The sequence below is a fragment of the Lactuca virosa genome, chromosome 5 (assembly GCF_052849685.1).
Source record: "Lactuca virosa cultivar CGN04683 chromosome 5, Lactuca_virosa_CGN04683_v6, whole genome shotgun sequence".
Taxonomy (NCBI): Eukaryota; Viridiplantae; Streptophyta; class Magnoliopsida; order Asterales; family Asteraceae; genus Lactuca; species Lactuca virosa.
In genome coordinates this window covers 329,353,940-329,373,049 of record NC_136430.1, presented here as the reverse complement: position 1 = coordinate 329,373,049, position 19,110 = coordinate 329,353,940, and the positions used below count along the sequence as shown (strand labels likewise).

Genomic DNA, 19,110 nt, shown 5'->3' with positions numbered 1-19,110 from the left:
TTGTTAAAGTCAAATTTAAATTTTATTTTCATAAATATGCATCGTTTTCATATGGTAACAGAATAAAATCATGGAATATGTAATCAAAATCAATTTTTCTATACTGCATTTATTCCCTCCATAATTATATGAAGACTTTATTTTTTACCTAAGTTAAACCCAACTAATATTTCATTACTTTATTTAATTATATGCAATATTAATATTTTACCAAATTTAAACCTTTCAAATATCCAGTTCCCTTATTTAAAGTGTTAGAAATCATCATCATCACTATATATATATATATATATATATATATATATATATATATATATATATATATATATACATATATACAGAGATATGACTAAGAACGTAAAAATTATCAAACATATTGAAATGACTGACATTTCAAATGCTTCGGGAAAGAAAAAACCTACAAGGTTTGTTACTAATGTGTCACCCAACAACACTTCCCCAACAACACCACTGTCTGACATCACAAATGGTAAGATTCATATTTAAGCATTCTGTTTGTATTTGAAGTGCTTGAATGTTTATAATGTTCAATTTGTATAACTCATTTCTCTTTATATTTCATATGATATTTTGATATACATACCATTGTTCCTTAGTGAATGCATCATCTTCATCCAATGCTCTAAAACCATCATCACATTCAACATTACAAACAATATCCCACAAAGGTACATATTCTTATATGTTATGCATCTTTTATATTACACTTTCGTTTTTATATTTGCTTATCTGTTGTACTATTAATATTTTTTTTAATATTTCTCCTCCGTTTATGATACGAATCTTCATTTCAGAAAATAATTTTTTCATACCACCTAATTGTCGAGTTGCTCGAAACCTTTCCGAATTACCTAAGGCTACCTCGTCTCATAACATCATACAACCGAATGTTCAATCCACATTTATTTCCCCAAGATCGCCACTTTCACACCTAACAAATCAAGGTAAAGTATTCTTAATTTCTTTTATATTATATTTACATCCACTTCTTAAATCATATAACGTCAATTTTAACTTCCCAATATATAAACTTTTAACATTTAATTTTTAATACATATATGTCTATAATATCTAATTTGTATAACTATCTTTTTTAATACATATAGGTCTATAATATCTAATTTGGCTAACTATATTTTTCCTTTAATATCTTATTTAATTTAATGTTTATATATACTTTTCCTCTTTAGTTCATTCACCCTCTTCATCGAATGCTTTGAAAACACCATCATCTCAAACAATACAAAGAAATTCTCACAAAGGTACATTTTGTTATATGTTATGTCTCTTTTGTATTGCATTTTTTGTTTTTTTTATTTGCTTATGTGTATTAAATTCATATATTTTATTTATATATTTCGCTATATTATCATACAAATTTTCATTTTTCAGAAAATAGTTTCTTCGTACCCCCTAATTGTCGAGTTGCTCAAAAGTTTACCGAATTACCTCCAGACTTTTCCAACAACCAAGATACAATTCAGCACAACACAACTCATTCAACAACAACGAAACGGAAACGATTTAATACACAAGATATTCCATTTTTTGAGTTGAATGAAGATGTCGTTGAACCTTCAGGTACCCATATTGTTCAACTTGATCGTTTATCTATTAATAATGATCAACTTCATCATTCAGTTGTGTTATTATATATTTTATTCATACATACAGTCACACATTTTTCAGTTGGTACCAGCGTTAACTGTAAAGAAAAGAAAAAAAGAGGCAGACCAATTTCTACAAAAAAGAAGACACAAATATGTATTCCTTCTACTTCAAATGCTCAGAATGATGTAACCGGTAACAATCATACTAAATATATCGGAATAAGCAAAGGTATTATATCCACACCACAAATTATTTGTCATGACAAATAAAATGTCGTTACCCTATTACATTTAAAGCATACCACAAATATAATTTCGTAAATTTGTTTATTTATTTATATATTATTTGGATTCTGGAGATGCTGTATATGTTTGCTCAGTATGTAAAGCTAAGGTGTGGCAGGGAGAAGCAATTCGAGGAAATAAGGATTTAAAGAAAACATGTTATTCCATTTGTTGTTACAATGGAAAAGTTGAACTACCCAGTCTGATTCACCCACCTCAGTTGTTGATTGATTTATATAGCGGTCTTTCGGAAAAAAGTCAAAACTTTATACAGAATATACGTCGATACAATATGATGTTCGCATTCACATCTATGGCTGGAAAGATTGATCAGACCGTTAACTCAAGAGGTGGTCCTTATGTTTATCGAATGCATGGCCAAAATTATCATATTGCAGGCAGCTTACTTCCCGAAGAGGGTGAATCACCCAGATTTTTCCAGTTGTACATATATGATACAGATCATGAGGTTCAAAACAGATTCAAATCATGCGAGTGTGTTAATACCCTATATTATATAACTCCACTAGTGTTATATATATATATATATATATATATATATATATATATATATATATATATATATTACTACAAAAAATTTATATCCATTATTTTTTTGATTATGTTATTGTAGGTCTAATAAGAAGAAAAAGACCACATCTAATGAGTCCATGGCAAATCCGTTTTCTCTTGAGTTCTGGACTATTCACGAGTTGATGGGCTTATTGGATTTCATTAATCCACTGGTTAAACAATTTAGAATGGCACGTGATCGCTTTGGTTCAAATCCAACAGAGCGTATTAGGTTGAAATTGATTGGGTCAAGAGAAAATGATGGTAGGCAGTATAATCTTCCTACCACAAATGAGGTAGCTGCCCTCATTATAGGTGACATTGATGGGTATGATTCAAGGGATATTGTATTGGAAACGCAAAGTCGACAACTTCAACGTATTAATGAGTTGCATCCTCAGTATCTTGCACTTCAATATCCTTTATTATTCCCTTATGCCGAAGATGGATTTCGAGTCGATATACTACATCGTGGTGTTGAAGATCCAGAATCTGATGGACGAATAAGGTTGACCATGCGTGAGTTTTTTGCTTATCGTATACAACAGAGAACCGATGAAATATCATTGATATTACGTTCAAGAAAACTATTCCAACAGTTTTTGGTTGATTCGTATACAATGGTTGAAAATGAACGACTTAGATATATTAGGTTTAACCAGCCAACATTACGCGTGGCACCTTATCGCAACTTGGCCCAGGCAACTGAAGATGGCATTGAAGATGCTTCTTTGATGGGAAACCGTATTATTATACCATCTTCTTTTACTGGCGGCAGCCGTTACATGCAACAAAACTACTTAGATGCGATGACTCTGGTTAAGTGGTTTGGTTATCCAGATCTTTTTTTGACCCTTACATGTAATCCTAAATGGCCAGAAGTCATTAGATTTGTTGAAGCCGAGAATCTTAAACCGGAAGACAGGCCAGATATTCTGACACGAATTTTCAAAATTAAACTTGATTAATTAATCAGTCAGTTGAAGGATGAAAAAACTTTGGGTGAAGTCGCTGGAGGTATCAATCTTATATATTTTTTACTCATTAAGATTATAACTTTTTGATAATTTTATCTTTTAACCCTGGTTGCTTTCTTTGCTCACACAGTTGTATATACGATTGAGTTTCAAAAGAGGGGCCTGCCACATTGTCATGTATGTCTGTTTTTGGAAAAAAATTCTAAAATTCCAAATCCTGAAGACATAGACCGTGTTATATGTGCTGAATTGCCAGACAAGGATAGTGAACCCGATTTGTATCAGATTGTTTGTGATAACATGATACACGGACCTTGTGGCAACGATCAACCATTTATGCCGTGTATGAAAAAAGGCAAATGTTCAAAACGATTTCCAAGGGAATATACCGATCATACGTATATTGATGAAGATGGTTATCCTATTTACCGGAGACGTAACGATGGAAATAATGTCCTTAAAAAAGGTGTTTCTTTAGACAACAGGTATACACAAATCCTTTTGAATGATTTACTAAATTTTAATTCTTTAAATTTGTTTCCTTTTTATGAAATATATTATTATATGTTTAAATACATAAATATCAATAAACAACTTAAATTAAAATGGTACTAATATTTTATTTTTAAACGGATAATGTAATCTATAAAAACATATTACTCATTATATATGTTTTCTTATGTTCTTCCTATGTTAACTTCAAATTATCATTTAATGTTGTTTATGACATTTTACTTGATTTTTCAGGAATGTTGTTCCATATAATAAGATCCTTATGAAACAATATCAAGCTCACATGAATCTAGAGTGGTGTAACCAAGTTGGATCGATAAGTATCTTTTTAAGTATATTAACAAAGGACTGGATAGGATAATAGCATCTATTGTTGATCCAACAAAAAAGAAAAAACAACAAATAGAAAATAACGACCATGACGAAATTGGTGAGTTCTATAACTGTCGTTATATTTCCGCATGTGAGGCATGTTGGAGGCTTTTTGGGTATGATATTCATTATCGAACACCGCCTGTCGAAAGTTTGTCATTTCACCTCGAACACAAACAACCTGTTGTTTTTAAACCAAACCAACATCTTAATCAGGTTGTTTCTAAACCGACCGTCGCTGCTTCTCAATTTTTAGCTTGGATGGAATGTAACAAGCATGATGAAGATGCACGAAAGTTGTCATACGTTGAATTCCCAACTAAATATATTTGGAATAAATCAGATAAGATATGGACAAAAAGAAAAACCAAGTCCAAGACACTCGGTCGATTAAACCACGTTTCTCCCAAGGCCGGTGACATTTATTACCTACGGATTTTGCTGAACAAAATCAAGGGTCCTACATGCTATGAAGATATCAAGAAAATTAACGGAATTGTACATGACTCTTACAAAGATGCTTGCTATGCACTTGGTCTATTAGATGATGATAGAGAGTACATTTCGTCAATAAACGAAACACATCATTGGGCCACAGCTTCTTTCTGCCGGTCTCTCTTTGTTATGTTGATTACATCAGATAGTTTGTCAAGTCCTGCTCATGTTTTTGAAGAAACATATCAATGTCTTTCTGATGATGTCATTCACGTTCGTGAACAAGAAATCGGCGTCAGAGGTAAATACACTAATTTATAGTTTTTTTATTCAAACTAATTAATTTCTTCTTGAAAAGAAAATCAATTAATTTCAACTTTAAATAAAACGGATACAAACTAATTAACAATAGGTCATATTTAAAGGGCCAGGAATTGCATTTGTATTAATTGCCCTAAAATTTCGTTTTCCCCTACATTTTAATTTGATTCCAAAACAAACCAATTATTGTTCATATACAAATGGTCCTTGGACGGAAGTATATTGCTTAAAAATGACCTTTTTGAAAAAATTTGACATAAAACATAATCAACAATTTTTTTTTGCCATTTTCACACAAAATTGTTCGTTTTCCATCATTTATACATTATGCATGTAAAACTGACAAAAAAGCAACTCGCGATTACATCATTTATAGTCGTTATAAAGGTCTTAACATAAGCCATTTACATAGCTATAACTATATTTAATTTCGTTGTCTATTGCATTTTCAGGCTTGAAGTTAAAAGAGGATGCAATTTTCAACCTTACCTTGTCATACATCGAGAAATCATTATTGAGCTGTGGATTGAGTTTGAAGCAAATACCAAATATGTCGTTTCCTGATCATAGATACATTCAAGAGTCATGCAATATGTTAATTCAAGATGAGCTTAACTATGATCCTGGTGTTATTGAAGTTGAGCATCAAGATTTGTATTCCAAATTAAATGTCGAGCAAAAAAATGTTTATCACACCATTATGAATGCGGTTAACAACAACCAAGGTGGTGTCTTTTTCCTTTATGGTTACGGAGGAACCGGAAAAACATTTGTTTGGAAGACCTTGTCTGCTGCTATTAGATCCAAAGGTGAAATTGTTATCAACGTTGCTTCAAGTGGAATTGCAGCACTATTGCTCCCTGGTGGTAGGACAACGCATTCAAGATTTATTATCCCAATTAACTTGACCGAGAATTCATTTTGTTCTATCGCGCCAGACAGTGATCTTGCTGTACTACTTAACAAAGCGAGACTTATCATTTGGGATGAAGCTCCGATGATGCACCGTCATTGTTTTGAAGCATTTGATAGGACGCTTAGAGACATTATCCGTTCATCTGACAGGAATAAAGCGTTTGGCGGCAAGACCATTGTATTTGGAGGTGACTTTAGACAAATTCTTCCAGTAATACAAAGAGGTAATCGTTCGGATATTGTGCAGGCATCGTTACATTCATCAAGATTATGGAGTGAATGTACAGTTTTACGTTTAACGGTAAACATGAGGCTTCAGGTTGGTTGTCCAACTAATGATTTGGATGAGACAAAAGCATTTGCAGAATGGATTCTTAAAATTGGTGAAGGTAATATTGGTGGTCCTAATGATGGTGAAGCTGAAGTTGAATTTCCAGAAGATGTTATCATTCGCTCTACAGGTGACCATATTCATTCAATTGTATCGACCATTTATCCTTCTTTTGAAAATCATCTTGATGACCCATCATATTTTCAAGATAAGGTTATTTTGGTTCCTACAAATGAAGAAGTTGATGCTATCAATGACTACATGTTAGGATTGATGAAAGACGAAGGGAAAACTTATCTGAGTTCGGATTCTTTATGTGAGACAGAGTCAGCAGATTGTTTTGAGGAATCAGTTTACTCTCCGGATGTACTGAATGCTTTTAAGGCATCTGGAATTCCCAACCATAAACTCACATTAAAAACAGGTGTTCCGGTCATGTTGCTTCGTAATATTGACCAAACCAAAGGTCTATGCAATGGTACAAGGTTACAAATAGTTAGGCTTGGAAAACATGTCATTGAGGCACGCATTATAGCTGGTAGATTCTTCAATGAGACTACTTATATACCTCGCATGAAGTTAACTCCGTCTAATAAAAGAATCCCCTTCCGTTTTCAGCGGAGACAATTTCCCGTAGCTGTTTGTTTTGCCATGACGATTAACAAGAGTCAAGGGCAGTCATTATCAACTGTTGGATTGTATTTACGTAGACCTGTCTTTACTCATGGTCAGTTATATGTAGCTGTATCTCGCGTGACAAGTAAAACAGGCTTGAAGGTACTCATATGTGATGAGGAAGGTCGTCAAACCAATAAAACAAAAAATGTTGTGTACAAGGAGGTCCTTCAACGATTATAGATAATCATACATTTCTTTTTATTTATTTAGACATATCAATATAATCAATAAAACGACGTGTCTTTATGTTACTTTATCATATTTAATTTTATTATGTTCGTTTTTTATGATATCATCTTAGATAATCGGGGTCCTTGATTGTGTTTTCTTTATATGTTTTACACCCTTAAATCAAATGTCTTAATTTAATAAACATATGAAACACTCCAAAGTCTAAAACCTGCAAAAGACAGTTTTATTGTTTATTGAATAAACAATTATTTTCCTTTGTTTCTTATAAGTAAATAAATTCATATTATTGGTAACGTACATTTAAAATTCACTAGGTAAGGGTAGATATATCCACTAGGTGGATAAATTGAGAACTTTTTTATTTGAATGATATTTACACTAAATAACTGAAACAAACCTTGAATACCTACATAAAAATAGAAATGTGCTTCTTAGTCAGAAGTAGATTGCTATTGTGGAGTAGGTATTAACAGTTCATTGCCATTTTAAAATTCAATTTGTGTTGAGATTTTCCTGAAAATGTAATTAAAGTCGAACAAAAAGTAAGATAATCTGGCAGAAAGAATATTGTGCTAATAATATGATTAACTAAGTAGTTTTGGACCAAGGAATATATATATATATATATATATATATATATATATATATATATATATATATATATATATATATATATATAGTTTTTGAGGAGGGGTCTTACTACATTTCCAATTAAAATTCTTTTTCTTATTTTTTTTCTTTTTCTTCTACCATTGATAATCTATTCAAGAATAGGACCACAAAAAAAACCCATGAAATCTACAAAAAAAAAACCTCCACTTCAAATGAAAATCGAATCAAAGAGATACGAACTCCCAGAAAAAAAAAACTTTCCTTAATTTTACATTGTTGACATAAATACCCTTCAATCAAATTTTCATTATACCATTTCCTGAACAAATCGATCCAATTACAGATGCAATGGCGGGACCAAGCCATATCCATGTCATTCAAACTCCAAGTATACGAAAATAAAAAAATGTCTGAAAGTCAACCAAAACAGATTTTGACCAAACTGCCCCTTTGTCCTTAAAAAAATGATTCGACTGTGATTAATCTCCAAACATTCAAATTTCACTTTACAGCATTATTAGAGCAGTACCCATTATCAACCAAAGATAAAAGTAACCAATTGATCTTTTTGCCAATCCCTTCGCTAATACCAGTAGCATAACTCAAATTCCCATAGTTAAAAGAACACCATGTAGCAACTAAGAATCCAGCAAATTGAAGACAATTTCAGTAGCATTGCATGTTATCTAAGTGATTTCCTGAACTCTTAGATTTTTAATAAAAAATTAACTTTTCAGATAAAGCAAAGGAAACATGGAGGCATTAATCGAAACAGTTAGCATGCTTAGATATAACATATAACCAAAAAAAAAATAACAGTTCTTATACAAATGCTTTTCATTTTTTGGTTCATTATGGAAACATAACATTATTACAAAAAAATAAAGAATACATATATGTAACTAAAATTTCATCATCTCTAAGGCTGCAATTATCATTCCCTAAAGTGTCCTTTACACTAACGAATCAGATCCATGTTTTCAAATTCATTCATAAGCTTCAAAACATATGAAAATAAACCATGTGCAACAGATAAAATGACTAACAAATGGTACAACTCAAATTTAACTCAATCAATCAAACTTTAACCAAAATATCAGTTTAAATTATGAAAATCTATCTTTCCTATGGAATTAGGATAAAATGACCAATCTACCCCTGTAAGTACATCATACTTTATAAAGAGACAACCCCAAAAAAATGATGGATACATAACAACCTACTTTATTTCCACCGAACATCATATGTCTGAGTTCCCATTTTTCATGATATTTGACAGATGTATCGCCAACTGTATCTCTTTCTTCTTCCCTAACAAGCATACATTGGTATCTGATTTGCTATCATCTAAGACCATTTCAGGCTTAACATCTACCTCTGATTTCACATCATCAGCAATTACATTATCCTTTAGTTCATTCTTTTCAGAATTGGAGATAGTAGTATCAACAGAAATAGAATCAGAGATTACTTGGCTGACCTCGGTTACCTGGTTGCTGACCTCAGCTAATTCTTCTTTAGGTGACTGAGATTCAGCCTTTGAATCCCCATTGTTTCCAACCACCTGTGATTCTTTCACATTAAACTCAAAGCTCTTTTAAATTTTGATAGGATTAGTTCATAAGGGTTAATAAAGATGATATCATTACTGTTAAAGGATTTTAAAATAACCAAATAAGTGATGCAAATGCATTATCACACAAACATAGATGTCAAGAAATTCTTCTTATGATGCCCCTGGTGAAAATCGAAACTTGCGTTGAAGCTTTTGCTGATGGATTATGTAATTTGTCACATGAAAACGATTTTATAGCGATTTGATTGGAAATTACTCAGGGATTTTGAGGGAAAATGTTGCGATCGTGATCATACTCAAGTACAAAATCGAGATTTATTCTTCATAATATTGAAGATACGATGCTGATATTTAGTGCTATCATGCATACAGATGATAAACAAATATAAAAATGTACAAGATTAGGGACGATTTTTTTTTTAAAATTTGGAAAGAAATCTCACAAAAACTATGAAAATCAGGAAACAATATATCACGAATCAGTTGTAAATATCTACGAAATTAGGGACAAAAACTCATTATTTTGATCTTTTAGAACATACCTCACTAATCCCTCTCAGTTGTCATTCCCAAGTATCCGATTTCACCATCTTCTTAGCCTTGCACCTGTTGTTGACTCTTTGAGTCCCTGACTGGCACCCGTTCATACTACTCTCCGAACCTCCGTCCTCTATTGTTGCCGTCATCTTCGCCAATTTCACTGTTTTCTGTTATTCTCCACGTCTTCTTTTCTCTTCAAAATTAGATCTTCAAGATCAGGTACGTTTATTCTTTTGAATACTCTGTCTTCATCGTCTTCACTTTATACTCTCTGTATTATTGATTTTGAATCAGGTTGTAAGTTTTAAGTGATAAATAACAACGTTCCTAAAATATCTAGGGTTAATAATGTATTCGTATGAAAAACAAGTTATTTTCGTTTTTAATTTTAATTCATTAATATCATATTAAATATAAATATTTATATATGTTGTTTGTTTTTAAATTTTAAGTCAACGTCTTTGAATTGTATTTTTTTTAAATTGACGTCTTTGAAAGTGTTATTACACTTTGTAACTTTGCAATCTTAGATTCGGGTTTTATATATATATATATATATATATATATATATATATATATATATATATATATATATATATATATATATATATAAAATTTCAAACAATATTTGTTTTTTGTCCAGATAAATTGCTCAAACCACAATTGCTAATTGTAGCAACTCTTCGTCATCGATCATCTACTCCGAAAATGAAGATTTCCTTCATAATTTTGATTTCAATAGTATTGCTGATCTCCAACAAGTACATCAGGTATATATAAATCACTTTCATTTACAATATATAAATTATGAGAAATTGGTTTTGTATTATTTATATCTTATTCCTTGATTATTATTATTTTATACTAAAATTTAAACTTCCATTAACATTTTTTAGGAAAAAACTTTAATTGTTGTCGGTACGATTAAGCAAGTATGTGCTGAAGGGGAATGGTACTGTTTTACTTGTATTAGATGTCAACAGAAAGTTGTGAAACAAATTTTAATCCATCATGATCAGTCTCAAGATAAAGAAGTTTTTTATTGTAACACTTCAAGCTGCATAAACAAAGTCATTTCTGTTGTTCCCAGGTTTTGAAACTTATTTTATAAATATTATTATATTGTTCTGTTAAATTATATAAATTTATATTACTAAATATGTTTACATCAATGCTTTCAGTTTTAAAATCACCATTGTAGTTGAAGATATTACCGGTTCGGCGTCACTTACTTTATATGATTATGACGCAAAGAAGCTTATAAGAAAAAACGCACAAGAGTTGGTTCATGAGTTCTATAAGGTTATACATATTAACTTCATTTACATAAAACAAAATTATTATTTTATATATCTATTTTTATAAACATTCTTTTTTTTTAGGTTGGTAATAATGAAATTTATCCATCTGCTCTAAATATACTATTGGAAAAAAAGATGGCATTCAAAATTCAAATTACACATGACAATTTGAATAACAAAACAGAAGGTTATGCTATCTCAAGGATCACGTCTAACAATACAATCATTGATGTATTGGAAAAAAAAATGAAAATGGATCGGGTAAAATTCTTTACCCTCAATGCTACAAACAGTATACTTATTATCAATTAAAATCGTATGTCATCAAATATTAAATTTTAAGTTTTTCTAATATTATTATCTTATTATTTCTTTCTTTTGCAGTTATCGTTATTGACTTCTGAACTAATTATTGAAATTCTTTCACGAACATCATTACAAACATTTGCTACTGTACGTTGTACAAATACATATTATGGAAATCTAACATACAACAACTATGTTCTTCATAACTACAATCGTAGAAATAATGTGGTTTGTGGAATTATCGTTCAACAAAAAAAACCATGGAGAAATATAGAGCGTCAGTTTCTTCCGTCTTTTGGTAGCAACAATCATGACATTAATTGGCTACTACATACTTGTACTATTTTAGCATCATCATTGTGTGGACTCCTTCTTTTTGAATCCTATGATCCAGATGAATACGTTTCAAAGATTTTATTTGTTATCAAACCAACGACTTTAGATGCCAAATGGATACCGTTTCCGACCTCTGAATACACTGCAACAAAGTTTGCTTTGGTAGTTATCAGTTCGAACCCGTTACATTTCAAGGTCATTTGATTGTCATACACAAACCCATCGTAAGAGTTTATATGTAGTACATTTTAAGTTATTAATTTACTTTATGATTTACTTATATGTTATTTTATTTGTAGTGATATGCCTACGGAAAAAGTGGACTATGATTACTACAACATAGAATTGTTTTCATCTACGGAGGGAGTTTCAAAATATCCGGTTACCATCATCTGTTTATCCTGTCTCTGATGAGGCAGTTACAAGTGGCGGTGCCGTATACTTCTTATTATCTAATGATACCATATTGCGATTTGATATTTATTCTGAAGAACATATACTCATATTTGCACCTTCTACTATTAATGAATTAAAACCGTATGCATCGAGACTAATCAAGTTTTACGGAAAATTAGGATATCTCTCTATAAGTGGAGATAGTTCGTGGGCTATTTGGATTTTCATTCACAATCAGTGGGTTAAAGTAGATGATAGTACTTACAATGAAAGTGCACATGAATGGTGGGATTATAGAAACAATACGCTATATTTCTTTAGAGGAAATACGATTGAGTATGTGGTTCCAGCACATCATTCTCAACAACTTTTTTCAATCCGTTCTGATTTTGATACAGTGACTATGCCAGGTCGATATTACTGATTATATATATTTTAATTTGCATTCGAACATAGTTGTTTTTATTGTAATGAACTATTTTAATATTTTATATTATTCTATGATTTATTAGTTTTTTTATTTATTGTTTTAATTGTTATGAAATTAAAATAGCTATTGTAATGTATGTTAATGAATTTAAAATAGCTATGGTAAACTACTTTTAATTGTCATGCTTCCTATGATATAATATAAGTTTACAATTCAATGTTTTTTTATATGCTCCCGCGTTTAACGCGGGTTTTAATCTAGTAGAAAAATAAAATAAAATAAGTAAGGTTCATTTTTATGAAGGTTTTATGAAGATAGCATTATTATTTATCGCAAATATTTACCTTGTATAAGAAATCATCCTAGAGAGTCCCTTGATATGCTTCCAGGATATCAATTGCTTTTGATAAACGTGTAAAACAACCATAAAGATGTTACAAAATTTACACTTTATTAATAAAATGAAAACTTACAATACAATGTTACTATCTTTTAGAATCATGTGCCATTTTCACTTAAGTCATACGTTCATAACTGTATAAGGATATATAGTGGAAACCATCTTCAAATAAACGGGGAACGAAGTCATAACAAAAAGAGGGGAAGGTACCCATGGTATCTCCAAGAAACCACTCTGTTCTCAATCGGTTGGGAGGTTTGGGAGTGGTGGATATTTTTATGTTTTCTCTCTTTCTCTCTCACCATGTGCTTTAAGACTTTTACTTTAGTTGTTTTGTATTTTTTTTTTAGTTTAGTGGGTTGAGAAAGATATTGCGTTGGGAAAGATGGAAGAGAAAGGAAAAAGATAAAATTTGATGTGACGATGGGTTGAATGGGTTGTGACGAATCTTGAATAGAAAAGCAAATGGTTTCCCAACTAAGTGAAGCCGATAAATACAAAAACTTCAACAATACTTTTGACGGGCCGGGTCGGGTCAAACGAGTAAAAATCGACCGGTTTACAAAAACACAAGTTCATCCGCACCTGTCGAACGCCTTAAAACTTGTAAAAACCAGCCTACCCCTAAAGTCGGATTTTTGCAAAAAAAATAATTACTTTGCAAAAAAAAATCTAGGAAGAGTTGTATTGCTTTTTAGTTTCCCTGGAGCCTTTCACAATTCTTTTTATAATATCAAATAACTATATTCTTTTCTCTTTATCTACGATGTGAGAAAGGTTTTGATAAAAATTAATCATTTTCTATGCAAATTTAAGTATAAACCTTTCATTATTTCTTTTATTTATTTGTTTCTTATTTTGTCCAATACTATAAGGTATATTATAAATTTTTTCCCTATTTAAACATGAAATAAAATTTAAAAATTAGGTGGGACCCATCTTGGCATATGCTATCTCTGCCTCTGCATACAAAAAACCTAATACATTTTATATAAATATCATACAATGTTTAAACTATTAGAGTTAAGGGATTATAAAAACCAAATTTCTTGCCCTAGCACCGGTGGATCCTGATTATGCTTTCAATATTACCTAGTTCCTTAAATTTTTCACAACCTTGGGACTAAATAGAACCCTAAATAATCACAAATTTAAGCAGACTCATACAGATAAAATTACAGTAAGAATATCACCTGTCGTACATCATTGTGATTGTTTTAAACTCCATGATTAGAGACCAATTGGATTCGTCCCTTGGTTCTGCCATCATCCCAAAGACAATTACAGGAACTTGTTGATCACGCCATTAGGTTTGTAAATCAAGTTTTGAAAAGCCTCCATCATTGAGACGGATATTCTTAGGGCCACCGACATAAATAGGATCGTTATCCCCTGACTCATTGGTGAAGGTAAGTCATTGGGGCGTCTCATCGATGGAATGGGACTCAACGACGAGTCCACACTTGGAACAGACAGTGTCTTTGATGGAATGGGACATGAACGATTCTAGCTTTCATGAAAAACCCTAGGTACATGAGAGAGGCATGTAGACTTGGAGAGAAGCAAGTAGGAAACAAAACGGAGTTTTAAGAGATCACCATGGGATATCGTTAACTAAAAGGCGATGTTATTTTTTCAAGATGATGGACATAAAAGAAAGCACATCCCGTATTTTTTTTAATTTTTTTTATGACACTAAAACATGACATACTTTTTTGCATGTGTAAATGTTATCAAAAGATGACATAACTTTATGACATACATATTTGCATGTCGTAAATCTTTCTGTTTTCACAAAAGAAGATTTTATTTTACAACACATTCTTTTTTCTATCATAAAACCATTGTATTTCGTAATTCATGTGTCATTAAAAGGATGATTTTCTAGTAGTGTATGATTTTGTGGGAAAGAAAGAGTAACCCGACGACATGTCGTCGACACTGTTAAAGCAAAAATGACGATGATTGGTGTTTTTTATTAATATATTAAAATTTTAATCTTAATATTTTCTTTTTGGTGATGAGAACTTACTTTCGTGTTGGTTTTTGAGAACTTTTATTTTGATGAAACTTGTTTTGATAATAAAGTAATATTGATGATGTTTTGTAATTAATTAAAATAAGCCTCTCGCTAACATATTCTGGTTATAAAGTGTTTTAAATAAAAAAAAATTGGTGAAAAATAACGGTGTTACAAGTTGGTATCAGACTCATGTTGTGAGCGAACTCACTACAAAGGTTGGTGTTCAGACTTACAATGTAGATTGACTTAATTAGGTTAGTTTAGACTTTTAAAGGGGGGGGGGGGGTGTTTTTATGTGTGTTTTATGTGCTTAATAGCTTAATCACCCTTAGAATGTTTATCCCTCCTTATTTTATTGGAATCATTCCTTTTGTTATCTTGTAAATTCTAAATCCTTCCAGTGTTCATGTTGGATTAGGTGTCTAAGCTCATAACTATAATTGGTATAAACTTGAATTGATAGTAGCACGGTCCTTTTGGGTTGCCTTCAAACCTGGCAATTGAATAGGATAACTTTCAAAGAGAGAAGAATGATTTATTAATTTATTACTTGGTTAATAAATTAATTAGAAATCAAAATAAATGATTTATTAATGTATTATGGAAATAATATATTAATTAGAAATCATATTTTTTTTAATTAATATTTAATCAGAAATTAATTTGGAATTAATTTTGGGATTAAAGGAATTAAATGAAACTGCGGGGACTAAAGGTGACAATGTTTAATAGTTGAGCATTGGGCAATTCTAGAACGTCCCTAAAGGGGGTGAACGAAATCTAGATGCTCCTAGGGTTTCCTTGGGATCTAAGGGTGTCTTGGATGCCTTAGGGAGGAAGTTAAGGGATTAGGGTTATCTTGGAGATACTTGCCTTATCCAATACCTTCCTAACACCTATATAAACCCTCCACCTTAAGGAATTTCGGCTATGCTCTCCCAAGAAGCCTCTTGGACGAAATTCCTCTTCCCTTCTCTCTCTCTCTATAGTAATCCTTGGTTGCTAGGTTTGTTTGTGAGCCATTAGAGGCACGCCACTTGTGGCGCTTGCTACCAAAGGTTTTTCAAGCAAGGTTTTGGATTGTTATTACTACATAAAAATAAAGGTATGTATTTTGATCCCTATTATGTGAATTTCGATTATAATACATAGAACCTAAGGTTTCTTCTTTTGTGTTAAAGTTTGCATGTTTAATTAGAGAAAACCTAGAGCCAAAGCATTAGGGTTGCATGCACATATATGAATTGTTGTTATGCCTAAAACCCATCAGGGGTGTTAGAGACTAGGATTAGTTTTCTGTTGAATAGATGCAATAGTGATCTTGTTCAAAGGAGAAGGGAACATAATCGACATTTTGTTCAATGAACTTGTCAAGTTGTTCTTAGAACTCGTCGAGTTGCATGAACTCGTCGAGTTTGGTCCTCCAACTTGTCGAGTTGGTGCGTCTGATGCTTATCTCGGATTTTCTTGCCTAACTTGATTTACTAGGTTAATATTTGGTAATTATCTTTTTGTTTATTCTGCCAAAATTTGATTTTTGGTAATATAAGATAATTCAATAAAAACCTAAATGTTAGGAGATAATTATGGATTAGATAATGATGATTTATTTGATTGTATTTATCCTTATGGATATAGTTAATAACTTAATTAATTGATTAATTAAAGGATAATTAACATATCCATAATTAATATTTTTAGGATTGTTTGAAATTTAAAATTAAAGGTATAATTGTTGAAATTTAAAATGGAAAAACCTAAAATATATCTTTATGGATTTTATTAATAATTTAATTAAAATATTAATTAAATGATAATTAATAAATCCATATGTGGTTTAAATTTAATTAAATTAAGAGTTTAATTTATTAAAAGATTAAACCCTTAGTATTTTAAAATGTTTAAAATACACCCTATACTATATGTAAGATTAAAAGTTATGTTTACTATATGTATAAGACGAGTCATTCGAACCGCTAGTACCCCTCATTCACTAAGCCACACTATAAGATGAGTTTAAGGAAGCGGCATGTAAAATGACCGCCATTGGGTATCCATTCTTACTCACCGCTCTCTTGTATGGTGGAGGGTCGTTAGCCGAACGGGTTTAATAGGGCAAAACTTCATTAAAAGTTTAATGATATAAAGCAACTAAACTATTTTATAAAATCTCACTCTTAGTTACTTTAGGAAAATGTGAATTTGATGCTAACCCATGAAATTGCACATTGCACCTTATTGGTCATTAGTGGAGCGTGTGTGGTTAATCGGCACACTAATATGGGACTAATATTGTTGTCAATGGTGTAACGCTTGGTCCAGGTATTATTCATTTCTCAATATTTTAAGGTTTTGGGCTAGAACTCGACGAGTTGGGGAGCTCCAACTCGTCGTGTACGAATCTTTTTGGCCACGGATTTTAAGGATCCAACTCGACGAGTTAGGGAGTCCCAACTCGACGAGTTAAGGAGTCCCAACTCGACGAGTTGACGGCTAAAGGTGAAACCCTAATTCTAGGGTGTTGCACCCTATATAAAGAACTTAAACCCTCTTGGCTGGCCTCCTTACCAGCCTCCCTGTCCAGAAAACCCTAGATTCGTGTTTCATCTTGCAAGCTAGTGTGTGGTGAGCATAAAGAGTTGTTTTTGGTGATTCTTGAAAGGAGCTTGGAAGTGGGAAGCATCTAGCTTGGAGGAAGGAACTTAGATCCAGAAACCCTTCTTCAAAGGCAACATTTTTGAGGTATAAAGTCGTCACCTTGTCATGTATTCATCTAGATCTCCTTATTTTAAGTTTAAGCATGATTTTGGGGTTTTGGTTGAGTTGTCCAAGAAGATGAGGATTCCAGGGGTTGATAAGCTAGATCTGACCCCTTCATGATCTCTCTTGGCTTAAAGTTGCAAACTTTATTGGTCCCTATGTCCCATTTATGCAATAAGACCCTTATTAAGTCATTAATGACCCTTAGAGTATGTTCTAGCATGCATGGACGTAAAGTTGGAAACTTTACGTGTTTTGCCAACCTTGGGACATCAGATATGTGTTTTGGGAGTTTTAGGGCTTAATGGGTCAATACCCTCTTTAAAGAACCTAGGGTTTGAGTTTGACGCCTTTTGGGTGGTTCTTGAGAGTAAAGCTGGAAACTTTACCCTTTTAGACATCATTTTGGAAGAGATCTGAGGTTTCGGGCCCTTGGATCCGTTGGAAACAACTTAATGCATTAAGAGGGTGGATTCATGGACAACTCGGCTAGTTCATTGGTGAACTCAACGAGTTGTTGGGATTTTTGCGATCTGATTAGACAATAGGGAAACTCGGCGAGTTGAAGAGACAACTCGGCGAGTTGGGTCAACTCAGGACGTTGACTTTGACCATTGACCTTGGTCTTTGACCAAGTTTGACCTTTATGGGTTTTGGGGCATCTTGAGTTGCATTTAAGGAAATTGTTTATGTTTTAGGGTTGTGTAAAGCGGATATTGGAATCCCGACCTAGTCAGCTTCCGTGCAAGTATTGAGGTGAGTCTTCTCACCACACTCATGGGTCGAAGGCACTAAGGCCGACCCATTAATTGATATGATATGTGTGTATTTGAATGTGAAATGGTATGTTAATTGATATATGTATGGGTTTATGTGAAGACCATGGGGGGGAGACCATGGCACTTGTCAAGACCATGGGGGAGCCCATGGCATGAGGATATAAGACCATGGGGGTAACCCATGGCATTCCATTGAAGACCATGGAGGGAGTCCATGGCAATTTGTATGTATATGTATGAGCATGAAATTATGTGATTATAGGATTTGTGTGATTGGGAAACTCACTAAGTTTGTGCTTACAGTTTATTTGAATGTTTCAGGTACCTCTATTGATAAGGGAAAGGGCCCGGCTTGATAACGAGGCATGCATTCTCCGGTGTTTTCACATTTAGTTCTTTGTACTCTAAATTTCAAAATAACATGGATA

At 32.2% G+C, this 19,110-nt stretch overlaps 2 protein-coding genes across 2 annotated transcripts; both read left to right on the top strand.

The window, feature by feature from the left end:
- The first annotated feature begins 381 nt into the window (after positions 1-381).
- LOC145113214 (uncharacterized) lies at positions 382-4,340 on the top strand. The gene is made up of 10 exons (XM_079049329.1): positions 382-490; positions 618-689; positions 1,212-1,283; positions 1,414-1,602; positions 1,696-1,860; positions 2,012-2,411; positions 2,551-3,414; positions 3,466-3,506; positions 3,597-3,951; positions 4,214-4,340. The coding sequence occupies exons 1-10, from the start codon at positions 382-384 to the stop codon at positions 4,338-4,340; spliced, it is 2,394 nt and encodes a 797-aa protein (XP_078905455.1).
- Positions 4,341-5,657: 1,317 nt separating this feature from the next.
- Positions 5,658-7,211, top strand: LOC145113213 (uncharacterized). The gene has a single exon (XM_079049328.1). The coding sequence runs from the start codon at positions 5,658-5,660 to the stop codon at positions 7,209-7,211; it is 1,554 nt and encodes a 517-aa protein (XP_078905454.1).
- Positions 7,212-19,110: the final 11,899 nt, after the last annotated feature.

Excerpts from the sequence above, each read along its gene's own strand:
- LOC145113214 (XM_079049329.1), top strand. The coding sequence starts at position 382 with ATGACTGACATTTCAAATGCTTCGGGAAAGAAAAAACCTACAAGGTTT. Across the intron at positions 1,603-1,695 it reads AGATGTCGTTGAACCTTCAG|TCACACATTTTTCAGTTGGT; the intron begins GTACCCATATTG and ends TCATACATACAG. Across the intron at positions 1,861-2,011 it reads ATATATCGGAATAAGCAAAG|TATGTAAAGCTAAGGTGTGG; the intron begins GTATTATATCCA and ends ATGTTTGCTCAG.
- LOC145113213 (XM_079049328.1), top strand. The coding sequence starts at position 5,658 with ATGTCGTTTCCTGATCATAGATACATTCAAGAGTCATGCAATATGTTA.